At 43.7% G+C, this 26,796-nt stretch overlaps 1 protein-coding gene across 2 annotated transcripts in view; it reads left to right on the top strand.

Annotated features, from left to right (window-relative positions):
* The first annotated feature begins 10,117 nt into the window (after window positions 1-10,117).
* MAP3K15 (mitogen-activated protein kinase kinase kinase 15) overlaps window positions 10,118-26,796 on the top strand; it is a 67,379-nt gene continuing 50,700 nt past the window's right edge. For both annotated transcript variants that reach the window (XM_081199403.1, XM_081199402.1), the window contains exons 1-3: window positions 10,118-10,895; window positions 19,502-19,641; window positions 21,802-21,825. In XM_081199403.1, the coding sequence (XP_081055529.1) occupies window positions 10,523-10,895; window positions 19,502-19,641; window positions 21,802-21,825 (537 nt within the window). In that variant the 5' untranslated portion in view covers window positions 10,118-10,522. The remainder of the gene's footprint in view (window positions 10,896-19,501; window positions 19,642-21,801; window positions 21,826-26,796) is intronic.

The following is a 26,796-nucleotide window of genomic DNA, read 5'->3' as shown; positions in this document are numbered from 1 at the left end:
ACACAGTAGGCCAAACTATGGCTTACCAAGGCCTTACAAATTTATGGGCTAAAGAGGAGCTTTGCAGCTCCTTTGTTGCTGCTTTATTCTTCGTTGAACTAAGCTCAGCTTTGGCTTAGCATGTTGTCCAAATTTGGGCTTCTGGTTAAGTTGTTTCCTCACTAACCATGAGCTGTAGCTGAGTAAAAAAGGATTGGACTGCCTGCCCCATCCCTGTCCCTAACAAACACACACACACACACACACACACACACACACACACACACACACAGAGAGAGAGAGAGAGAGAGAGAGAGAGAGAGAGAGAGAGAGAGAGACAGACACACACACACCTAAGCAAAGTTGCTTAGTCTTTTTGCCACCTCCTCCTTGGTGTAGAAAACATGAGCAAGCCCTTACAACTACTAACCTGCAAACACTTCTTATTGAGTTCCCATACCAAACAGTGACTCCCAAAAGCTGACGCTTGCAGCCAATGTGATTATAGAAGATGCAACTGTATAATAATGGGGGGAGTTCAAGACTGCTTCCCAAGTAAAATATCTGCTTGCTGTTGTAAAAGAACTAAGCCAAGACTTGAGAGACCCAAGCTACAAAAATTTATCCCATTTCCCCTCAAGTTAGAAATACATATTTAGAAAAGAATCAGTCTTTTCCTTCTTTCAGTTAATTTTGTTTTTGAGAGACTGATTCATTTGGCTGGAGGAAGAGTAAACATTGGTTCTCTGTGGTTTTTGCATTATCTAGTGTAGCTCCAGCTCCTCAGTTAGTAGTTGTAATTGTGTGTCCTTTCTCATTCTCAGCTGATCCCAGGCAGATGGCAAAAAAGTTAAGTACCAGCACCTGTTAAAAGGTTGCTCAGCTACTGATAATGAAAGTCAGGTCAGCTTGCAGCAAAGGGGAAATGGCTCTGCAGATCTCCAAGTGCAGTGGATGGAACAGGAAAGGTAAGTTTCCAAAGAAGGTCTGAAAAGCCATTGCAGTGGCAAAGTGCATCTTGCAGTACACTACAGTGTGCCAATAGTATGAGGTGATTCATTGTGTTGTGAAGTAGACAAAATGATCTCTCCTCTAGACTTTTATGTCTCTTTTCCTAATGGGTTTTTGAAAGCTGGTGGGGACTCTCGAGTGGTATGTGCAGGTCACACCTACCAGCCAGTGTTTGGGCTTAACTAGCAGGATGTGTTTGTGTGTGTGCATGCGCATAACATGAAAGAAATTGCCTGGCAGTTTGATTTTGAGCAACAAGAGAAGCAGGCTGTTGCATCTAGCTAGCAAGAAGCAGCATTGGGGTAAGCTGCAAAGATAGGCAATTGCTTAAGCCTTTGATGAACCCATGATCCTTTAAAGATGGGACATTGTCTGGCTTGCTGCCTACAGTGCACAGCTTTGTATATTTGTAAATAAGCACATCTTACAAAAATGCCACCGGTCTTTAGTACTTCTTGGCCCTTGCAGGAGAACCACGCCTGAGACTGGTGTGTGTGATTCTTACATGATTTTGAATTGGAGCTCAGTGCATGATCTAGTTTGTGTAATAAGGCTCGGCCCTAGAAATATGAGAAGTAATAAAGAGTGAACAGAGGATTTGCAGAGTGACCTTTGGTCTCAACGGAATAAGCTCATTTAGTGGTGGATTGATCTAGGTGTCATATTAGCAAACGTTCCACATGATGGGAATGTTAAGGCAGGAATCTTCAAGAGATGATCCACAGAAGAAATGGCTGTTTCTGCTTTCTCCCACCTGGTTCTGTTTTGCAAATGCCTCCAGGCTATTCTCAATTGGCAAAGGAGTGGTTCTGACTCCCTCCCAGAAGATAAGCTAACCCTCCCTATGTTTTCCACTCTGACCAGAAGAGTATTTCATAGGAAACCCAACTTCCTTTGCTTCCTCAGTCAGTTTCAATTATGACTTTCATTTGGCTTTGGGAGGGGGGCACCAATTTAAAAACAACCTAGAAGAAGGCATTTGAATGACGTAGTGGCCAGACAAAGCATTAAGCACTTTCTCACCTGCTGATTCTAACTTCCTCGACATTATTGTTATTGCAGAGATACAGAGCTGGCTACTCCGTATTTCCCCCATAACATCTAGTTCTGCTCCTAATCCCTTTTTCATCTGGTATAAGGAGGCAGGCACAGAATCTGGTGTGCTCTCTTAAGTATTTATAGAATGGAATTAGACCAGTCACTGTTAAGGTAGTTGTTATTCTGAATGGCATGTAAAATTTATCTGCCACTAATGGAGTGTCCCTTCAAGGAAATTATAACGTATTTGTGTGCATGTCTCCACACACTCGGTCAGAGCTGAGTTTGCTAACTTCAGTGCTGCAGTGTTCCTTTGTGCTATAGAGGTCTGCTGTGCGAGAAGTGAGGTTACAGGGAGCCAGACAGAGGGCCTTCTCGGTAGTGGCACCAGCCCTGTGGAACACCCTCCCATCAGATGTCAAGGAAATAAGCAGCTATCTTACCTTTAAAAGACATCTGAAGGCAGCCCTGTTTAGGAAAGTTTTTAATATTTAATGCTGTATTGTTTTTAATACTCGATTGGGAGCTGCCCAAAGTGGCTGGGGAAACTCAACCAGATGGGTGGGGTATAAATAATAAATTATTATTATTATATAGAGGAAGAAGATTGTGTAATGTTTAGGACTCCTCTCCCCTCTCTTGTCCATAAATGTGACATACGAGCATTGTGAGAACTGCACTACTGATACCCACTACTTTTCACTTCTGCAGCAGCAGTATTGTGGCAAAGTCAAGTAGAAAAAGAACACAACTTCAGCTCTGAATATCAATGTTTAAGTGACATTTGGAGAATCAATCCCATTGGGTGTTGCTTAAAGAACAGCAAGTACCTGTTTGGTATTCATGTTTTCCTAGAGACAGCAAGAAAATAACCAGGGGCAACTCTTTGATCGAATCCACCATCTTGTAGACAATGACATGGAATTTAATCCCATGGGTTAAGAAATCCTTATCATTGGCCAACACAAATGTTTTTAAAGTGGGTCTTCTAAATTGCACTTCCTACACAGTATGAATCTTAAGACCTTCCTGTTTAGACAGGAAATCATCAAGGGAAACTGAAATTGCAAAGCAACCCACAAAGTGGGAAAGTTCAAAGAAAAATGTAGCCATGCATTATGTTCTAGTCAAGTGTTACCATTTTATCTAATATATGACCACACACTTTCAGTTTTCTCCCCCCCAGGGTGGTTGTAAAGAACAAAGGAATACTAAATTATAAAAACTTAAGGAAAGTATATCCTATTGATCGTTCTATATGTATGAACAGAACTCTATGATGCCACACTTAATAGTATTAGTTTCAAAATTATGAAGAACAGAAGATAAACATAAAACATGAAATGACCATACTCACATTCAAATTAATTTATATTATAATGTTGATATTTTCTTTTAAATATTTCCTTTTTATAAAATCTTTATTAAATTTAAAATCTAACACCCTCTAAACAGAATGTCTCATGATATAGCGTTTGCCTTTGCATATGCAAAACAACTTATAAAACTACTAAAATCAATCATCAGTAAAATAACATCTTAAAAAATATTTTCTATACATTTTTACATAAAAAAATAGATCAAATGAAAATCAAATGCAGGAAAGATCCACATTTAAAGCAGCATAACTAACAGAAAAGCAAAATATTCTCTTAAGCCTAAAAATGTTACAAATAAAATAATTCCATACGCCTAAACCATCATTAGCAACTAAACGCAATAACTGAGACAGTAACTCAACCCTCCTGCACAAAACCAAACCAGTACAGTGGTACTTCTGGTTAAGAACTTAATTCGTTCTGGAGGTCCGTTCTTAACCTGAAACTGTTCTTAACCTGAGGTACTACTTTAGCTAATGGGGCTTCCCGCTGCCGCCGCGCAATTTCTGTTCTCATCCTAAAGTAAAGTTCCTAACCCGAGGTACAACTTCCGGGTTAGCGGAGTCTGTAACCTGAAGCGTTTGTAACCCGAAGCGTTTGTAACCCGAGATACCACGGCACGTAACTCCCAGAAAGTTCGCCATGAGGTTCAAGCTGAAATGGGTTCGCCCACCTTTGCTATAGCTGTTTGGAACAGATGTAATTACTATTATGCTCTGATGAGTTATGTGGCAACCCAGTATGTGAAAGTGGAACTACATGTATGAGGTTAAAAATAATTTCCAAGTCTGTTTTCCCCCTTCCTAAGACAAATGTGTAGGGTGGAAGAATTGGCAGCCACAGGTGGTTAACTCTTTCGGGCTTTTTAAAGTATTTTTTCCCTAGTCTAATTCCTAAACTGGAACTGCAAGGCTATATGAAAGCAGCAATTTGTAAACTTATTTCTGAGCCATGCTGAAAGCAGGACACCCTGATCTATGTACTTAGAAGAGTCTTATACTAGTACATTATGCCAGTGCATCTACTGAAACGCTTCTTTAATAATAATATAAACATTCACCTCTCTATATTTTTAGTAATAGCTACCTTTTTAAATTCTATGTGCAAGCCTATGTTTCTGGATGTACAGGCCAAATGCAATGCATAAGGGATAATATACTGAGCAGTAAAGTTGATTTAATTGGTGATCCACTTCTGCTTAACCTGTTAATTATTTTCAGAACGAGAACATAGCTGTTGGTCAGGCAACACAGTCACATACCATTTATTCCCTTACAAGGAACTTCAAAATTGAGTTGAAAAAAATATGAAGTGGCAGGGAGCAAAGTTTCTTCTGCGGTTCCTAAATATTCAAAGTCTGGGAGGAGGGAATTGGACATGTTAACTTTGAAGGAAAATTTGGGGAAGCCTGTACAAACTAACAAAATAAACCTTGCATTCCTACACATGTCTACTTATAAGTCTCACTGTTTACAAAGCAGCTTCCTCCTCAGCAAGGATGGCTAATTCTTTTTGGGCCAAGGGCCACATTGATGATCAGTCACCCTCCGAGGGCCACACGCCTGTGGTGGGCAATAGCCGGTGTGTGTGCATTGTTCATGCACACACTACACATACAACCCAATGCAGTTCACACACTTGCCACAGCCATGCAACAAATAGCACACACCCCAGGAACCCAGGCAACATAGCTGCCGCTGCCTCCTCCCTCTCACTTTCACACCTCCAAACACAGTCCTAGTCACACATACATTCACAACTTTCACAAATAAACGCCCATGCAGCCAGCACTTCCAAGTCATGTCCACTCCAGTGTGGAGGCCTGGAAATGCTTTCTTTTACTCTGCTCAGAAATCTGGACAGGGTTTGCACCCACCTCCACTATTAGTGCTGGGATTGAGAGGGGTAGAAATGTTGCCTTATACTCGCCCCAGAACTAACTGTGCCACGTTAATGATCAAGTGCAAAGAGAGCATTTTCACCCACCCCAGCGCTGCAGTGTTTTGTGTGTGCACGATGCTGCCTTTTACTCTTAAAGAGCAGGCAGAGGGGTTTATCTCTGACCCCAGTGCTGTGGTGCTTAGCCTGCCTGCTCTTTAGAAAGGATTTCAGTGGTGAGTTCAGGAGATAATGCCCTCTGCCTGCATGGTAGAGAAACTGTTATGGCAGTGCATTTGCAGCAGCTAGTAGGTCCTCGATGTGCATTAGATGTGCATCAATTTGAAGACACCTCAGGGTTGTTCAGATGAACCCAGGTTGGCACTGCAGTGTGAATGTCTGCATTGGCTCCCCATTCAAAAGGTTGCTTCCATGTGTGGATATCCCTTGTTGGATCAGGATCACGGTATTTTATTTTAAAGGCTTTTTTTTGTTACCTGGGAACTCCAAAATAAAAATGAGCAGTTTATTTATTCAGAAAGTCACCACTGAAATACAATGTGAGAAAATACAAGGATGTATTTTCTATTTAAGTCTGCTGTATCCTTCAGGCTGTTGGGTTCCTTTGTTGGCATTTTGTGCTAGCCGCTGCTGCACTTTCTGATAACTTGGTTCCCCTTTGAGTTCCAAGCATGCCATCCTTATCTAGATAAACATTTATCATATGAGATAATAGCTATTAATAACCAGGGACCAAAGAGCCAGGCCACTGTTTCCAAAAACAAAAAGGAGATTTGGGTTTATGTTATTGAAATAGCAGAATCATACCCCACGCCACCCCAATGATATAGTGTCAGCATAATGGTTAGAATGTCAGACAAGGAGCATGGAGAAGCGGCCACATTTTCCCATTTGCATTGGAGCCGGGTGATAAGGGTGAATCTGCAATTGCGGAGCTTTAATGGACCTTAAATACTTTGAATCCATCAAAGGCCCCATCCCCTTCAAATGCAGATCTGACTCAAAGTGTTGTTTAGAATCACCTCCACAACTAGCCCATTTCCCTGCCAATGTATTTTCCTCCTTTCCATGCAAAAAAAGAAATAACCCTTACTTTTGAAAAGTGTGCGTATAACCGGCAGTGAGAAACACTAGATAGACGATACTTTACCGGTCCCTTTCCACAGAAGTGATGTATCTGAGCATGTCTGGGAGTGCAATTTCCTTCCAGGGAGCATGGGAGTTGTGATTTGCTGTGATTTCCAACCATAGGAGCCAACTCTTAGGGGTTCAGATCCCTTGGCACCCCTCCATAAAATATTTCAGTGAGCTGGGGCCCCCAAAATTGATGGGCATTGCTGCTCATGAATGGTGTGTGCGCGCTGGGTCTTGTGATTGATTATGCAGGGTTGCGCTTACCTGAGTCTGCTCGCTATGTTCAGTTGTTTGGCTAGACAGAGTCCCCATGCATAGCCCCCCTGTTAAATGTATATACACCCTGTTGTATATGCACAGAAATCTGCCTTCTGGGAGAAAGCTATAATTCTGAAATGGGGTTACTTTTTTAAGCTACCTGTACTATTTAATGTTTGTAGATGTGTTTTATTAGAAATAAATATAGATTTGGTCAGAATTGTGTGGTGGGACAGGAAAATAGTTTGTATACAAGTAATTTTTCTGTACAATGATGTCCTTATTTGTGAGATGCAAAATGAAAGCACCTGCCTAGTTATGAGGGTAACAATTATTTTACCTGTGCAGCTAATTTCCCTTTTACTTTTTTTCTGCGTAGGGACATGATTACACCACCATTTCTGTTTTCTCGTTAAACAAAATATGCTGTTTACAGTTAACTAGGAACAGGAGAAAGAAAACATAAAGCGCATTAAAATTGCAGTGGATTTTCATAGGTGCAAGAGGAGGATATCTTTTTTGGTATATAATTGTCAATTACCTAACGTGTTAGTCAAGCAAAAAATTATACTTAACAACTGAACCACATGTGAACACAATTAGAATTTCTTAAAGATACTTTTGTATCACTTGGACATTCACGTTTTACAGCATACAAGAAGTTAGCCGATTATTTAAAAATACATTTCTTACAATATGTTAAGCTGAAATCAGGTGTTTTTCTACATCTTTACCAAGCTAGTTTCCAAAGTGCCAACCCCCTCCCCAGCAATCCCATGGTGTTCATTTAGAGTTTGTTAAATAGTCCCACTTCAAATTCTGATTTTAAAATTTGTGAAGTTTTGCAAGGACACTTGACTTTTAATTTTTCACTTTTGTTTTGAGAAAATATCAATGCATCATAAAGACATTGTTGCTTTTAAAGTCTAGTTTACCTGGAGCAAACGAATATTATTATTATTAATTACATTTATATACCGCCTTTTCTCCCAAGCAGATCATGGTGGTACACATGGTTCTTCTCCCCATTTTATCCTCACAACACCCCTGTGAGGTAGGTTACGCTGAAATCTGGTGACTGGCTCAAGCTTCATGGCTGGGCAGGGATTCAAACCCTAGTCTCCCAGGTGATAATCCAACATTCTAACCATTACACCACACTGTGTTGACTGAGTACAGGTTAAGTTAATCCAACACACACTGAGAGGGTCAGTTAAAAATAGTATTTGTATGTACTCTATATTTTTGCAAATCAGAAATTACTTTTTAAGGCTGGATTCTTATATCTTATATCCAGCTCCCATTAATGACTTGGCTACAGCTTGCGGTTAGTGAGGAGAGAGCTTATGTGCCTGAATCCAGAGAATGTGCCATTAATGACTTGGCTACAGCTTGCGGTTAGTGAGGAGAGAGCTTATGTGCCTGAATCCAGAGAATGTGCTAAGCCAAACCTTGGTATACCTCAGTGTGGTGTAGCAGTAAGAAAGACTAGGGATCAACAGAGTGGCTGCAAAATCTTCTCCAAGACCCCACATGTTTGCTCAGTCCTTGTAAGCAATAGTTTGGATTACCAGAACATGCAAACCGGGCCAGTCTGAGTGCGCAGAAGAGTTTTGGAAGGGGCGCAGAAAACAAATGAGGCATTCTCAGCTTGGGGTAAAAATGTCTTTTTTCTTATCGTTTCTTTCCCTACTGTCATTCATGTCTAAGACTAGGGGCTGGTAAAACTAGCAAAAAGGCAATATTCTTGAAACATGCCATTATGGTGGTAAAAAAAGACTTCTGTTATTATTTTTCTATTTAAGAGTAATATACTTTTTAAAGATGCATTTTTTAAAAAAAGAATACCCATGTGTAAAAGCACTAATTTTACATACTGAACCAAAAAAAAAAGGACATTTCCATAACTTGTTATAGTCTTACAGTGGGAAGAGGATGGGCTGGAAGAGGTCTCCAACTTGAGATATATATATATATAGGCTGTGATTCTATGTGAACTTACCAGGGAGTAAGCACCTAAGAACATAATGAGATTTACTCCTGAGTAGACATACCAGTATTTAGGATTTCCCTCTTATTCTCACAGCCCTGCTTATGCTTCTCTAGTATAGTTCTGGATTTTCTGGGCCACTGGAAACAGCCTTGCAAGGTGGGCCACTGAGAAGTTCTGATACACATATTCATAAGGCCATGTCTCCACAATTGGGAGGCAGTAATATTTCTGAATGCCAATTGTGGGTAGGCAGAGTGCTGTTGTGCTCCTGTCCTTTCCCACGGGCATCTGGTCAGCCCCTGTAAGAGCACAATGCCAGACCAGATGGGCAAATTCACCTCATCCATTAGGCTCCAGGGGATGCAGGTGGCGCTGTAGTCTAAACCACAGAGCCTAGGGCTTGCCGATCAGAAGGTCGGCGGTTTGAATCCCCGCGACGGGGTGAGCTCCTATTGTTCAGTCCCAGCTTCTGCCCACCTAGCAGTTCGAAAGCACAAAGTGCAAGTAGATAAATAGGTACCGCTCTGGTGGAAAGGTAAACGGCATTTCCATGCGCTGCTCTGGTTGGCCAGAGCAGCTTAGTCATTGCTGGCCACATGACCCGGAAGCTGCGGACAAATGCTGGCTCTCTCAGCCTATAGAGTAAGATGAGCGCCACAACCCCAGAGTCGTCCACAACTGGACCTAATGGTCAAGGGTAAAGGGGTAAAGGGACCGACTCTGGGGTTGCGGCGCTCATCACGCTTTATTGGCCGAGGGAGTTGGCGTACAGCTTCCGGGTCATGTGGCCAGCATGACTAAGCCATTTCTGGTGAACCAGAGCAGCGCACGGAAACGCTGTTTACCTTCCCACCACAGCGGTACCTATTTATCTACTTGCACTTTGACATGCTTTCAAACTGCTAGGTGGGCAGGAGCTGGGAGCGAACAACGGGAGCTCACCCCGTCGTGGGGATTCGAACCGCCGACCTTCTGATTGGCAAGTCCTAGGCTCTATGGTTTAACCCACAGCACCACCCGTGTCCCGGTATGGTCAGGGGTACCTTTACCTTTATCAAGCTCCCCTTATGTCCTCCTGCAGTTTCTGCATGTAACAGAAGCCAACTGCAATTTTCCTGTGTTAGGAAATCACTGTGTTGGGTAATCCCAGCAGTCTAAGAAAACCAGACATTGCCTTTCCCCCTTAAAACATGTATCAATTTTTTTAAAAAAACCAAACCAAGCAGCCAAAACTTCAGCATGACAATTAAAATGACTTCAAGGCCTGTAGGAGCGTCCAGTCCTAGGAGCGCCCCACAGAGACCCCCTGGCCAGACCGCCTAAGAAAAATAAGGCGGGACCTTGATGGCTCCGCCCAGGAGCAGCCACGCCCCCTTTAGGCACCTCGGAGATTTGCCGCGCTCCTATAAATGCCGCTCAAGAGCGCCGACGGACACAAGCTGGGCTTTCCCCCGGGGGCGCGGGTCGGCGGCACCGCCGCTGGCGGTATTAGTGGGGACAGTTCTATTGGCTGCGGCGCGCCCAAGAGCGCCTCCTGACGGGCAAGCGGCACCTTTAGGAGCCAAGTGACAGGGCGAGCACCGGCCCGCGCGCCAGGCGCTGCCAGCAGCCCTGCGGAGAGCTTTCCGGGCAGCTTTGCTGCCCTCGAGGCGAGCCGCGCTGACGGGAGAAAGGCGTCGCCGGCCTTTTCATCTCTCTTCCCCCACCTCCGGCGCGGCGGCGGCGAAGTTTGTTTTGGCCCGGCGGGATGAGCCTGCCTCCCTCCTTCGCGCCCTAAGGGCGGGGGCCCCCTTCGCCGACTTCTCCGGGCGCAGCCACCCGCTTTCGCCCCATGGAGAACCCGGCGGGCGGCGGCACCGTTGTCCCAGCTGCAGCGCCCGCGGAGCAACAGCACCAGCCGCCGCCTGCGGCCGGAGCGAGCGTGGGGGACTCGTCGGAGCAGCCCGGCGGTGCCGAGGCGCTGCCGCCGGGCTCCGAGGTGGTGCCGGAGGGCAACGGGCCGGTGCTTCGGCAGCGCTCGCTGCGGGCGGTGTACGTGCTCAACGACGGCCCCAAGGGCGGCTCGGGGGCGCGGAGCCCCGAGGCCGGCGCGCTGCAGTGCCTGGCGCGGGCTTGCGAGGCCGAGGGAGCCCAGCTCAGCACCGTCAACTTTGGCGAGCTGGACTTCGGCGAGACGGCCGTGCTGGACGCCTTCTACGACGCGGGTGAGTGTCAGGGCAGCAGGCGGAGAGAAAGGAGGCCGGAGGGGCAGCCCCTCCGCGCAGGGGGGCGGGGGGCGAAAGCGAGGCGCCGGCTCCCTCAGCAACAGGCGCCCCCCCCCAAGGCGCCACTAGCGCTTCCAGCCCCCCGCCCCTGCCTGCCTGGCGGCGTGTTTTCGCTCAGCAGCTGAGGAGAAGCTGCTTCCTTGGCCGGGCGAGGGGCGCCCAAGCCAAACACCTGCCCTGCTGCCCCGAGGGCACGCGAGGCAGCGGGGACGCTCGGCAGATCTTTGAAGACTGGAATCGCTGGCTAAAAACAAAACAAAAGCCCTTCCCCCGAGGTGCGGACGCGCCCTCTGATCTGGATGCGCCCTTTGGCCCTTTATCTCAGGAAGGTTGTCTCAGCGCCAAGAGATCCCAGCTTTCCCCCTCCTGCCGCAATACGTGTGGATTTCTAAGCACCTCTGTGCAATGAATGAGGAGAGGGCGATTGTGCTTTTAGAAGTTGTGCCGAAAGGCGGGAAGGGTTGGTTCCTGCAGGCGCCGCTTTTCTCAACTTTGCAAGAGGACCGATGCTGCACGGCTAGCGTCAAAAGCGCAGGAGTCCGGCCTTTCTCTGCGTGCTGCCACAGGCAGGCGTGCCAACTTGAAAAAAAATATTGGGCGTGGGGTGGGGGGCAGGCGAGCCCTGCTCTGCATAATCAATCACGTGCCACGGTGCGCGCACACTTTTTGAATGGCAATGCTCATCAACTTTTTTTGGGGGGGGGCAGCCCTTTCAAATATTTTATTGGAGGAGGGGGCGAAGTGAACTCGGCCCCTAGGAGTTGGCACCTGTGGGCACTGACGGTCCCATGTTCCTGTATCAGGTTGTGTGTGTATGCAAATATTTTTAAAGCTTCTATTTAAATATATTTCCAGCTGTGAAGCCTCTTGCTGTCAAAAAGGCTGTTTGCAATGAAGAGGAGGTTGGCATTCATGCTTAACGCGCTGCTTTCTCCTCCTAAACCGTTTAGGTGCAAGATAAAGTGCATCGTTGCGGTAAACGGGTGGGGCGGGAATCTAAGTATCTCCTTTCCTCACTGTTCCAAATAACACCCCCCCCCCCTTGCAGTTTAGCAGCAGTGAAGAAGGTTGTCGGTGTTTACTTTCACGTGTAACCTCATGTTGAGGGAGAAATGCATTATGTACATGCAGTACATAATGTACATGCAATAAGCCTAGTATTCGTTCACATCTTCCAAGACAGTGCCTATTGCAAACAAGTTACACGGCCAAGTCCTGAAACTAGCAGGGAAGTAGTACAGAATAGGAAGGAAGTGACATGGAGATGCTCATTTGCTGTCCTTGAGCAATAGATATTTCAGCCTCAGTTTGTGCAAATAGAATGGTAGTGGCTAAGCAGGGTTGTGAGACTATACAGCACGGAAGAAGCCCTGCAAAGAGCTTTGTGCAGCTGAAGAAGCACCATAAACAAAGTTTAATGGAAATCAGGATAATCAGCCATCATATTTCAAAATGTGTAGTGAAAGCACAATACAGGGGCACTTGTAGTGGCCCATGTTCCTCAGCAGGGTCTGCCAGGGTGGGCACCTTGCTCGCCCCCACCCCAGCATGCACCTCCACTAGTCCTCCTTGTTGGTAGTGCAGCTGCCAGCCTCCTGCTTATGTGCTTGCCCCCCCTCCCCCATTGCTCACAGAAGAGTGAGTACAGTAGTACCTCGGGTTACATACGCTTCAAGTTACAGACTCCACTAACCCTGAAATAGTACCTCTGGTTAAGAACTTTGCTTCAGGATGAGAACACAAATCGTGTGGTGGCAGCAGTGGGAGGCCCCATTAGCTAAAGTGGTGCTTCAGGTTAAGAACAATTTCAGGTTAAGAATGGACCTCTGGAACGAATAAAGTACGTAACCAGAGGTACCACTGTACATGGGATGGGAAGATGCTCATATGGCTACAGCTGGGGGACCCAACTGGAAATGTGTGTTGGGGGAAAATTGGCATGGGGCACCCACAAAGGGCTGTCCACCCAGGGCTCTCCCAAACTCTAGATCAGTGTCTGGTAAGTCCCATTGTGTTCAATGGGACTTTCATAGCCAGGTAATACATGTAAGATTTCTGTCTTAAGCATGGTTTTTCACAACTTCAGGGATGAGAAACCTGTGGCCCTTCAGATGTTGCTGGACTGTGGCTTTGATAATCCCTGACCAATGGCCATGCTGACTGGGGCTGATGGGGAATGAAGTCCAACATCATCCAAACAGCCACAGGTTGACCACCATTGCTTTCCTGTGTAGTACACCTTAATGGGACCTCAGTTTGGCTTCTTGCAAAACTTACAATGTCTTTAATGAATCAACAGAGGCTCTCTTGCAAAGCAAGAACACATAGGAGTGGCTGAACTAGTGATCATCCACAAATCTAGCATTCTTTCTCCAGTAATGCCTGTAGAGACCAGGATCAGCCAGATAGCCCTGGAAGTTCGCAAGCAGCCCATGAAGGCCATAGTCATCTCTGTTGTTTGTCCCCAGCATCTTGTCTTCAGAGGTACATATACTGGCTAAGCATGGAGGTTTCATTTGGCTTTTATGGATAAATGCCACTGAGAGAATTATGCATTTGTAAAGGCAGTATGAAGATTATCCCTATTCTGTAGAATCATTTGTTACTATGAGCCAGATCCTGCCACCTTGTAATAAACCATTACGTGGCTTCGCTTACCTCTCTTTTAAGGACCTTGTTTCCTTTATTTATTATCTTTTCATTCTGGGATAAGGCGAGAGGTTGTGCTCTGTCTGTTAGCATACTGAGCTAGAAGGCTTTATAACTAGGCAGATAAAGACGTGAAAGAACAGCTATTTCCAGTTAGCATTTGGATGAAGGACTGGGGGGAAAGGAGAGAAGAGAAACTTTCCTGTTACTCTGCTGCCAGCTCCATGCTACTGTAATAAGGTAAAGGACTCCTGGCCTGTTAAGTCCACTGAAAGGCTACTATGGGGTGTGGTGCTCATCTGCTTTCCGGGGCATGACTGAACTGCTTCTGGCGCAATGGGACACCGTGATGGAAACCAGAGCACACGGAAACGCTGTTTACCTTTCCACTGCAGCTGTACCTATTTATCTACTTGCACTGGTGTGCTTTCAAACTGCTAGGCTGGCAAAAGCTGGGACAAAGCGACGGGAGCTCACCACCACTGGCAAGCCCAAGAGTCTCAGTGGTTCAGACCACCCATGTCCCTTGCTACTGTATTAGCAGTGATGGTGTGAGTATCTTCAGTTTAGGACTGAGAAAGGAGAGCCCCCCTCCCTATTTTCTCTGCTCCATAGTCCTTTACCTATGCCACTCTCAACAGGGCTGATCCTATTGTCCTACTAACTCATTTGTTCTTTGCATTTGATCAGCATAGTGATGTTATTCTTTAACAATAAAGGTGAAATTCATTCTGTTCCTTAATCACAGAGACTTTCTTTTGGGTTTTAATCAAAGTGCAAACCAACACCAGGTTCTGTTGTTAAGCACAAATGTGTATTATGGGCCAACTTTCTGCCCTGTTTAATACTGTTATCTAAAAGGTGTTTCTAAGTATCTGCATGATTGGATGATACAGATAGTTTATTTAAAGCATACCTTAGTTCAGTTGAAAAGTATTTTCTGGGAAATGAATTGGTTTAGAATATGATAATCAGATTTTTTTTCATATTTAAAGCTGCATTGGACTCCAAATTATTATACTTGCCTCTTTCTATAAGCTTTTATTAAAGCCTACACATGTAACTGAAAAATCAACCCTGTTAATGGGGTTTCACATAACAAACTGCATTTCATTTACTGTTCTTATGTACCGTATTTTCCCGTGTATAAGACTAGTTTTTCTCCCTTTAAAAAATGTCAAAAATTAGGGGGCATCTTATACATGGATTCTTCTTATAGATGGAAAAATATGGTAACTAATGCTGCAGACCTGTGGACTTTTACCTGGAAGTAAGTCCCATTGGGTACAATAGGATTTGCTCTTGAGTAAACATGTGTAAGCTTGTGCTGCCTATTTGTTTAGAAACCTGAAAGGAAAAGGGGGGAAATGAAGTTGGCAAAGCACCATGCAAAATTAATTACTACAGTTGTTTCAGAACATTCATCAAATCTACAGGTGGAAAGAAAATCAATACCTTGCTCAGTTTATTCTGTGGAAAGATGCATCTCTTTATTATTTTACACACTTGCAAAAAAACACACACACACACACACACACACCAAAAAAACACTTTGACCCTGACATTTCAGCTTTGAAAGAAATTAAGCCAAAAAAAGCATTACAGAGAGTTTAATTGTTCTCAAGTTCCAGGTCATCTTAACTTTCCTATATTTAAAAAGTATATAAAGTGAAATAACAGTCAATGGCTTAAGGTTTTGTTTTGTTTTGTTTTTAATAAGGTGACACTGATTCAAAGAGATAGAAGGGACATACTTTTCTTGTGGTTAAAATATCATTTGCATTAGAATCCAAGTACAGGGGCAAGAGGCAAATGATTTATTCATTTAGCTTTTACATACTATTGCCTAGCCTGCAATAGTTAGAGTTCCAGTGGTTAAAACCTTGCTTACATATGCATGCTTTGTTTTGCAGAGCATTTAAAGCACAGCTTCCTTACCCCTGCCTTAAAGCAATTTAAATCACAGTCATGGGAAATTGCTATAAAAATCCAAATTTCTATGAGCTTATCTTTTGCTTCCTCATAACTTTTAATTAAGTGCTGGTTCGTACATGGAAATATTTGAGCATTGTGTTACTAGTACTTTATTTAAAAGTTTTTCGTTGTGTTACTAGCACTTTATTTAAAAGTTTTTCGTTGGCCATATTAATTTATGGGTCTTTACAGATAACAGGTATGGTGACAGATTCCATCAGTGGAGCCTTGGCTACTCCTCACCCATTATGAAGATGGTTGAATTACATATGGTAGAAGTTGAGATAAGGAAGGCTTGAGTTGCAGGGGTAACAGTGAAGATTGTGAAATGACATAGGGATATTGACACAGGTTTCCCCAATCTTGTTCTAGAATGAATGTCTTATCTGATAGACCACATAATGTTATTGTGTGATGAGAGGAAAGCTGTTGTTTCATTCTATCCCAGGCTTCCTCAACCTCAGCCCTCCAGATGTTTTGAGACTACAATTCCCATCATCCCTGACCACTGGTCCTGCTAGCTAGGGATCATGGGAGTTGTTGGCCAAAAACATCTGGAGGGCCAAGGTTGAGGAAGCCTGTTCTATCCCTTAGAAAAGCACAGAAGTAGTTTGAGATACATTATATGTTTTTGTTGACAAGACATCCTGTAAAGAGCCAATGTTTTGGTGTAGCTGTTTTTATTATTGAAAGAGAAAGCTCCTTCAGGCAAATTTTATTTTGGGTTTCAATGCGATAATAAGGTAGCTGTCTAAAGGTAAGATTGTAAATTGGCATGTTACCTTTTCATCTTGACAGTGTGGATAAGCTTTTGGTTGTATCTGATTTCATTGTGTAGTTACAACATATCCAGGAATAAAGATATTACTTTCTTATCTCATGCTTTCCTGGGGGTGGTGGGGGTTGGCCTTCGTAGAAAAATAATGTATAGAGCCATATTAAGTTTAGGATGATTAATAGGAATTATAGATCAAAGAATATTTGCAGTAGCAAGGTTGCTATGTAAATCTTGGGTAAATAGTTGATTAAGTTGCAATAGAATTGATATATTATATTGGGGTAATGCTGTTATGCAAGCTGATACATACTGCATGTTTGATTAAGCACAATTTTTTAAATGCATAATATTATGCTTGTTATTCAAACCAGGGACTATGTGATTCATAGTTCAGTCTCTTTCCTACTTTGCTACAACATCTTTTTATTGGTTTGGGGGGAAAGGCATAGCTTATTGGGCCAATACATCTTGGGCAGTGTGGGACATTTTCCCAAGGCCAAAGGCCAATTTAAGAACTAAGTGCTGGTAGAAGCCATATTATGGTAGCTGCTTGAACTTTTGTTTTGTAGGGATCGGGAAGAAGCTGTCGGAATTTTTATTTATTGACAGTTTTGAAAAATGAAAAGGAAGGTACTTGATTTGATTTGACAATGTTTATATGTCTATTGCCAAACAAATATTTTTGCTGTAGCATATTTGACCTGAGTAGGTCAAAATACTAAAATAAGAAGATCTGCCACTTCAGGTTCACTCTTCATTCCTCTGAAATTAACTTCAATTGTTTGGAGTAAATAGTAAGACTGATTTTAAAATATGCTGCCATTATGTAGTAATTGAAACAAATTGTCTGAGGAGCAGATGCAATTCATTTGATACCTGAATGTAGAAAATAAAGCAGCTTGGTTATTTTTAGCAAGTGATGAGTGTTCCAGGAGAATGATGATAGATGGAGTGTTTGGGTACAATTGTAACTCTACACCATAGTCTTGGGATATATTTAGGAAAAGCACTGTTTGATTATGCCTGTTACTTCATGCAGGCTCAATTCACTTTATATGCCTTTGCAGAATCATGTGTAAGCTTGGTTCACAACGTGAGCCAAGTTATAATTTGTTTAAATGTAATGTATTGTGGGAATAAACAACTTGGGTTTTTATTATAATATTTTGCAGAGAAACCTTCTTAAAACAACAACTAGTGTTAAGGTAATGGATTGCACACACTTGTTTTGCTCTGATGATTGAAGGTTCTTTGATCCAGCAGAAGCTTCCACAAATGAAAATTGTGCAGGAGGTGATTTCTTCTGATTCCCCCTTTCATCCTACACTCTCCTGCACCACCTCCCAGGATCCCCCAAGCCTGTAGAGCAGATGGTGACCAGGGGCGAATTGGCAGAAATAACTCCTCACCACCTTTTCCTTCAGAAAAGAATTGCTTCTCTACTTTCATTGTGTGCTTGGTGTCTTATCCAGTGGAGCTTTATAGGGGGTATTTTGCACACTGGTACCTTCTTATAGCTTGTTGTGACTTTATTTGCAAGGATATAAGCAACTTGCATCTATAAGGTTTTAGACACTGCTACTGTAGCAGGTTGGTTTCTGGAGGTTTCCATAGTGTTGTCTTGTCATGTGTTAATGGATGAGTTTCAGTTGATAAGGCTCAAGTATATGGACAAGGTGCTAGACAGTAGCAGGTTGCTACTTGTGTTCTTGCCCAGGAGACTGTTAGCTGGGCCAAGGAGATGATGACTACCTTTCTGAGAGGAAGTGGTGCCAGGTTGCCTGAAAGAGGCATCAGGGAGACCAGTCCTTAAGAGACCCCCCTTAGACTCAGAAGATCTGAATATAGTCCCGGTGCAAATGTCACCTTCCTGGGCAAGGTTCTTATGTGGCTCATAATAGACCAACTACAGGCACTCTTGAATGAGTCAAGCACTTATGGACTGCCTGAAGGTACGTGGCTGGCCACAGTTGGAAACACTATTCTGGCTTATATTAATTAGGTTACTGGGTGAGTTTGTGACACAGATAACATTTCCAGATCACAATATCCATGATGCTATGCCCATTGTTAAATTTTGATTTCTAAATAGTGGCTGTAACTAGTTAATAAGATAATATGTGAACACTCTCGGTTATAATATTCATGATAGAACATATGAAGCCATGTGATGCAGATTCAGAACATAGGTCCACCTAGCCCAGGGTTGTCCCAATTGTCACCAGCTATCCAGCTTCTTAGCCCTGCTTAGCCAGACCTGCTTCTTGATCTTCTCATTTGAGATTCAATTATTAATTCTGGGAACGTTGGCATGCAATGCATGGACTCTATTATGGGGTTGCAGTCCCTCCCATTTATTAGAGATCAGTGTAGGTAAATGGTCTTCCCGCAGCACCTCATATGAACCAACTATTTGGCTAGAGGGATGGTATTTGTTTCATAAGGAATTGCAAGGTGAAAAATAAACCCTGTTTCAATAAACTCATCAGCTCATCAGGGTCATCAGCTGTGCTGCATTGTACAGTGGCCTAATCAATGAACACATTGTGTAAATGCTGTCATCAGGAAAGTGATCTGCTTTCATGGCATTCAGTCTCCAGAACGTACACAGGCACAAACCCTATGTAGACTTATTTTTTTACAGCTGTCCCCTCCCCCCAATATAAATGAATAAAACAGCGCACTGACAATCATTTCAGTCTCCTTTGGCAATTTTTATTTTTGTTGTGTAGCTCTGATGAAATGTGATGAGATGTAAGTATAAGTCTTTGCCAGTTTGGAGGGATTGACTATGTGACATTATAGTGTTATGATGCTAGCAAAGTGATCCCTAACAGACTAGGGCAAGTGGTGCCCTCAAAATATTGTGATCTATGGGTAGACCCATGAAAACAATGCACTTAAGTTAGTCATGTCCATTAATTTCAGTGGGTCTAGTGTGGATAGAACTAACATTGGATACCACCCTACAACTTCTGCTTGTAAGTTATGAGGTGGATCATTTAGGGAAAGAATGCAATTTTGAAAGGAAAAATCTAGCATTTCCAACATTGTTTATAAGGGAAGATGAGCTGGTTTAGGAGATAGGCATGTTAGTTTATTCCTCCACCTCCCTTTCTAGTCTTATCAAATTTTCTTATTACAGATGTTGCAGTAGTGGATATGAGTGATGTCTCCAGACAACCATCCCTATTCTACCACCTTGGAGTTCGTGAAAGTTTTGATATGGCCAATAATGTTATACTCTATCATGACACTGATGCTGATACTTCTCAATCACTGAAGGTACAGTGCCATTTATTGTAAATACCTAATTATGTTGAAGATACGTTTGTTCCTGTCATGGTATAAATAAATTATTTGACTGAAAAGCCCTATTTAATTCAACAGGACTATTACCAAGCATCACAATAAGGTTATAAATGTGTGCATTTATAAACTAAAGTCTTGGATAAAAAGAATGTTCAGGTTAGAAGACTTACCGTATTTTTCGTGCCATAGGACGCACCTAGTTTTTTTGGGGGGGGGAATAAAGGGGGGAAAATTTCCTTTATTTCCCCCCAAAAAACCAGGTCGGGGAACAGCGGGATGGCGGCGCTGCGCCTCCCCGCTGTCCCCCAAGCTTGTGGGGCTGGCCGATGTCTGCCGGAAGCGCGGGGTGCTCTGCTTCAGCGCAGCCCATGCTCCGTGCAGCAGGCTGCTATCCGCAGCCTAGGGAGCCCTGCGGGAACTCCCGCGGGCTCCCCAGGCTTGCTGATAGCTTCCTGAAGCCTGGAGAGTGAGAGGGGTCGGTGCGCACCAACCCCTCTCGCTCTCCAAGCTTCAGCAAAAGCCTGTATTCGCCCCATAGGACGCACACAGATTCCCCCTTCATTTTTGGAGGGGAAAAAGTGTGTCCTATAGGGCGAAAAATACGGTAAGTTTCTCATGAATTAATTATCACATAAGATCCATGGAAATAAGTTCCTTCATATGGCTTGGAAGTAGTACTATTCACTCTAGCTCAAAAACATATAGGAAAATCAGAGAGGTGCTCCTATGATACCTTCAGATTTAATGTTATACCCAAACAGCCAATCACTAGAACTAAAACAACAAGGGAAAGTATGAATGCTTACAGATTTGAGTTGCAACTTATTACAAAATGATTGTACTCTGTCATTTGCAACATACTTATTGCTTACATAGTGCTTAAGGTGGGAGCCTTAGCTTAGATTTATCATACTTTTGGGTTTACAAGTGAATTTAAAAGAGCCATAATTCTTCTCTTCTATGGAAGAATTTTTGACCCTAGTATTTCCATGTTTTTGGAAGGGAAAATGACTCACACTTTCCATGGAAATAGACCAATCTTGATTTGATTACTAACCCGGAATAGGATCATTGTGCTTGCCTTCATCAAGTGATTGGATAAGCTATACCTGTTACATTCTGCCTGGTCAACTACTACTACACTCTACGCTAATTATTTTACAATGCACATAGGTGCACTGTGTCACTTAAAACAATTCTGTATTGGGCAAAAATTCATTAGTGATATAAAGAGCGTGTGACTGGGAAAGTTTAATTTGTTGAATGTCTGTCTGTCTAAATATTACAGTGGTGCATCGCAAGATGAAAAGAATCCGTTCCGCGAGTCTCTTCGTCTTGCGGTTTTTTCGTCTTGCGAAGCAAGCCCATTAGCGGATTAGCGCTATTAGCGGCTTAGCGGGCTTAGCGGATCAGCTGATAAGCGGTTTAGCGGCTTAGCGGATCAGCTGATAAGCGGCTTAGCGGATCAGCTGATAAGCGGTTTAGCGGATCAGCGGATCAGCTGATAAGCGGCTTAGCGGATCAGCTGATAAGCGGCTTAGCGGATCAGCTGATAAGCGGCTTAGCGGCTTAGGATCAGCTGATAAATGGCTTAGCGGCTTGGGAAAAAGGGGGGGGGGAGGGAAAAAACCCCGCAGGAACTCGCAAGACATTTTCGTCTTGCGAAGCAAGCCCATAGGAAATTCGTTTTGCGAAGCACCTCCAAAACGGAAAACCCTTTCGTCTAGCGGGTTTTCCGTCTTGCGAGGCATTCGTCTTGCGGGGCACCACTGTACTCTTATTTCATTTCTGCCTGAATAGTTTACTATTTTTTATTCCTAACAAAGTCAGGATGGTTTCTCAGTAGGAAATGAACTAGGTATTGAACAGAAGCATTCCAAAATACCAGAGAAAGCGGATGCAAGATGCCCAAGTTACAGATATATTAGAATTTATTTATTTTTTTAAATCTGCTTATGCAATAGAGTTATAGTCCCAAATTGTGTTTCTAAAACACAGCCCAGCCTTATGCTTCCTTTCCCCAAAGCATTTCAACCTCCAAAAATAAAATTTCAAGGTATGAGTTTTGCAAACATGGCACAAACATTCATATTTTACACTTTATAAAGTTGCATTTTTCCCATTCTTTTCCAGGACATGGTGTCTCAGAAAAACACAGTAAGTATTTAAGATCCTGTGTTTTAAAACTTACATTGGGAGTACCACAGAAGTGTTTATTTTAAAGGAAATCTGTGTGGAGGAGCTGCATAACTTCAAGAGTGTGTGTGTGTGCGCACGTGCGTGTGCCAAGTATGCAATTGCTCCTACAAATCATGGCTTCTACTCTGCACACAGTTTACTTATACCTGCTGCTTTTTAGGCCAGTGGTTTAAACAAGCCTACTTTGCCATAGGATTGGAAGTCTATTTAATGAAAAGAAGACTAATTTCTTCTCATCAGGTTCTACCTAATGCTGTCCCAGTGAGGGTCTGCTGCCACAACAAGACTTCAATTTCCTCTCCACATACCCCTTCCCACCCCAAATATTCTCTGGATAGTTGCCCAGAGAGTGGTCTGGAGAGAAAAAAGAAGTTCCATTTCATTCAGGGAAGTCCATTCTGCCAGCACTACTGCATTATTGGATACAGCCCATTGAGAATACCTAGTAGAGTTAGTTGCATTTCAGAAAGTGGTTTTCATTTTTTTCATGATTTAAAGTGCCTGAAAATCTAGTGGAAAATCAGTTGTAAGAAATGAGAGAGAATGTTAAGTAGTCCAGATAATCTGTGGGTGTGATTATTATTCTCCAAGAATATGTTTTGTAGTACATCTGACATCACTTGCAGCTTGCATGGATGATGCTCAGAGATGTTAAGAGTCCTAATCCAGGTGTTGTAGGGCACTAGGATGGGGCAAGCTGCTCTGAGCTAATTGTGTTCTTCAAACTTAACATGTTTTATCAGATACCCATATTGGTACTTTATTTTGGAAACCCTGACATATTTCAGATGTTTAGCCCTAAACCGCTGGTTAATGTCCCCTGCTTTTTGCTGCTGTTTTGAGGCTGGGAGCATGAGTTGAAGGTTACAATTGGGAAGTCTCCTCTGCTTGAGTTTTAATCAGAACTGGAAAAGAATTCGGTGGCTTCAAAATCTTGCCTTTCTTTCTGCAGTGTTCCTTGCTGAGCTCCTGAAACTCAATTATGGGCCTGACCCCCTCATGAACTTAGTGCTCACCCAAACTGCCTTCAGGGCTTCAGATCCAGATTAGATATATACTGTGGAACAGCCATGCCTTCGAGGCTTCAGATTCAGACTAGATACACCATGGAAATATGATTCTTTCCCCCATGGAACCCCAAAACAAATGCAAATGCATGTTGGTTAGCTATTTGTGTGTTTTGTAAATGTAGACCATTGCATAGCATTTGACTGATAAAACACTCCAACAACTTTAAGCTTAATACTGAAAATTTGATGGAGGTGATGACTCATCACCTACAACAAACAGCAAAGGAATAATGTAAATTATATTTCCCCTTTGCTCTTTAAATTATGTTACCTTTTTGACTTTTGAAGATTGATTGGGTTATAAAAATAAACGGAGCCTGTAAATATCATAAAGGCAGAGTAAGTAAAATGAGTCATGTGTGATAGTGAAACAGAGCAACCTTTTACAAATCTGTCAACAGGCAGACCCCTTTGTTAATATTAAAATGCTACTTTCTCATATTCTTTTGGTAAATTCCTCAGCCACCAAGTACTCATAACGTAGAGGCTGTACATTTTGTGGAGAGTGCATATAATTATAGTCAACAAATATATCACAGTGGTTAACATACTGGAGGCAGTTGAAGGGGACTGATGGTATACAAACTAATACATATAAAATGTTATTGTTACATGTTGAGCTTGTAGGTCTTCATATGATGAGTTGAGCCATGAGTCACATCACCCACAATATATGTGTGTAGAGGAGGGAGGGGGGAGTCATTCTGGTTCCTGCAATCACACCTAGTTATAAGATTTCAAAACTGTTTATTCGAAACACATCTCTGTTTTGAATGAAGCATTCTGCCCCCACAATTAAATTTCTAATTATTAGAAGTATCACATTTGGAAACAGTAGGGAGCAGAAAACTACATTGATTTCGAAATCTTACATTTTGTGGAAATCTTACAAGTTGGTCTGCTTACAGTTTTTTGGGGGAACAGGAAGGCCACACACATATGTAGAATATGAGGTGCCTGTGACTCAATCAATTCCTGTTTCATAGTTATTAAATGTAGATATCAGTATTGCCCCAAAACTACAGTAAAACTGGAGACAACAATATGAGCAGAACCAAGCTGTACCTCCCACAAGTGTCAATGAATAAATTTCCCTTCATGATTGAGGTCTACCCTTCTGCTCTGTTGTAGAATCATGATGAAATTTTCTTCTAACTCTAGCCAAATATTTCTGCCTTTGTGTTTCATGTGTTGTTCGAGTTGCATATATTTTGTATGTTACTGTTTGCTTTTATTTTGTTCACTCCTTTTCAGTTTTGCAGCATACTGTTGCTCAAGAGTTATGTGGGTTAACAGATGGCTGGTTCAGGGAACCATGAGGGTTGCCTGGGCACATATTATTTGAAGTAGCTAATGAGGTTCAGGTTTCTCACTTCCTGCTCTGACGGGGCCAGTGACAGGGGCTGGCATTATTGGGCACTTACCAAGGCTTATGCTTAAATAAGAAGACCATTCCCATGAACCTCCAGGGCCAGCTGATTCTCCTCAGTGTTTCTGCTGCTTCACTTGCCTGCTTCAAACAAGCATACAGTGAGAGAAGGAGAAGATTGCTTTGTCCTTTCTGTCTGGGAGGTGGGAGGTAGTGTGGATTGGAACTAGAGTGGGGAACAAGCAAATGGGTAGGAGTAGTAATGAAGAGCCCCACCCCCAAAAAACACCTACCATAGAGACAAAGTAACTGCACCCCTGTTATGTATATCAGTTGACTGGGGTTGACAGTCTGAGCTACCTCACAGGGTTATTGTGAGAATAAAGTTGAAGTGTATTGTCCTAGTAAGAAGGCTAGTCAAAAGGGTAGGATAAAATAAAATAAAATAGAAGAACATTATAGACATAACTGATGCCTATAAAGGGACAGATTGGCATAAGGCTTCATGGAGCATCCTTGCCCTTCATCCTATTTGCATGTGACCATATCACACTGTCAATTTGACATAGTGAGAAGTCTGCACATGTTTGTTCACTCTCTTCTAGATGCCATTTTTCACACAGTGTTGCCAGCCTGCAAGTCGCTCCAGGCTTGAGGGATTTATGGGCTGTAATAAGGATTCCCTGCACCAAGGATTCCCTACCCGAGCTGCTTCAGGTCGTGGCGGATGTTCTCCTGGAGACACCTAGTTTGGTCGTACTAGGGGATTTTAACATCCATGCCGACACGACCTTACAAGAGGCCGCTCGGGACTTCGTGGAAAGCATGACCTCCATGGGGCTGTCCCTGAATAAGTCTGGCCCAACCCATAGCCGTGGACATGCCTTGGACCTGGTGTTTACCTCTATGGATGTTGGTGATCTGACACTAAGTAAAAGTGAAACGAAAGAAGTGCCATGGTCAGATCACTTCCTGGTGCAACTGGACTTCTCTGCGACCCATCCCCTCTGCAGGCAGGTGGGACCAATTCGGATGGTCCGCCCCCGCCACTTAATGGATCCAAATGGTTTCCAGAGAGTGGTAGGGGATGCTTTATCCCATGTTGATGGCCTTTCAGCTGATTCCCTGGTGGCCCGCTGGAATGTGGAGTTAACCAGGGCTATTGACTGTTTGGCTCTGAAGCGCCCTCTCCGATTGCATGGAGCCCGGACAGCCCCGTGGTTTTCCATGGATCTGAGGGCAATGAAACAATCGTTGAGACGGCTAGAGCGCCGGTGGCGGATAACTCATTCCGAATCTGACCGGACACAGGTTAGAGCTCAACGTCGAGCCTACCAAGTGGCGATAGCGACGGCGAAGAAGAATTTCTTCACCGCCTCTATTGCATCTGCAGAAAACAGCAGCAGGAGACTTTTTCAGGTGGTTCACAATTTAGCGGAACCACCTGCAACATTGGGGCCCAGTACGGGCCACATGTTCTCCTGCAATGATTTTGCAAAGTTTTTTGCAGATAAAATCGCTCAGATTCGGGAAGAAGTAGACTCCACCGTGGGAGCAGGACCGGGGCGGGAGAGTGCTAGAGTTCTGTCTAGTCAAGTTGAGTGGGATCAATTCGAATCTGTTACCTCCGAGGATGTGGACAGGCTGCTTGGACGAGTGAAGCCAACCACCTGTCTCCTGGATCCTTGCCCATCCTGGCTTATAAAAGCTAGCCGGGAAGGACTGGGCGATGGGCTTCGTGGGGTGGTGAATGCTTCCCTCCGTGAGGGAGCCTTCCCAGACCCACTGAAAGAGGCGGTTATTAAACCGCTTCTTAAAAAACCATCTTTAGATGCGGCCACGATGGCCAACTATCGCCCAGTCTCAAATCTCCCATTCCTGGGCAAGGTGATTGAGCGAGCGGTTGCCGAACAACTCCAGGCACGCCTGGAAGAAGCAGACCATTTGGATCCCTTCCAGTCGGGATTCAGGCCTCATCATGGGACTGAAACTGCCTTGGTCACACTGGTTGATGATCTCCGGCGGGCTAGGGACAAAGGTGAGAGCTGTTTCCTAGTTCTGCTGGATCTCTCAGCGGCGTTTGATACCATCGACCATAGCATCCTTCTGGACCGTCTTGAGGGGCTGGGAGCTGGGGGCACTGTTATACAGTGGTTCCGCTCCTTCCTCCTGGGCCGTGTTCAGAAAGTGGTGGTGGGGGATGAGTGTTCAGACCCCTGGGCACTCACTTGTGGGGTGCCTCAGGGTTCTGTCCTCTTCCCCATGGTTTTCAACATTTATATGCAGCCGCTGGGAGAGATCATCAGGAGGTTTGGGCTGGGTGTTCATCAGTATGCGGATGATACCCAGCTCTACCTCTCTTTTAAATCAGAACCAGTGAAGGCAGTGAAGGTCCTGTGTGAGTGTCTGGAGGCGGTTGGAGGATGGATGGCGGCTAACAGATTGAGGTTGAATCCTGACAAGACAGAAGTACTGTTTTTGGGGGACAGG

This window comes from Podarcis bocagei (genome assembly GCF_964188305.1).
Source record: "Podarcis bocagei genome assembly, chromosome: 6".
NCBI classification, from domain to species: Eukaryota; Metazoa; Chordata; class Lepidosauria; order Squamata; family Lacertidae; genus Podarcis; species Podarcis bocagei.
Note: the sequence above shows the minus strand (reverse complement) of the source record. Positions and strands in the feature narration are given on the sequence as shown.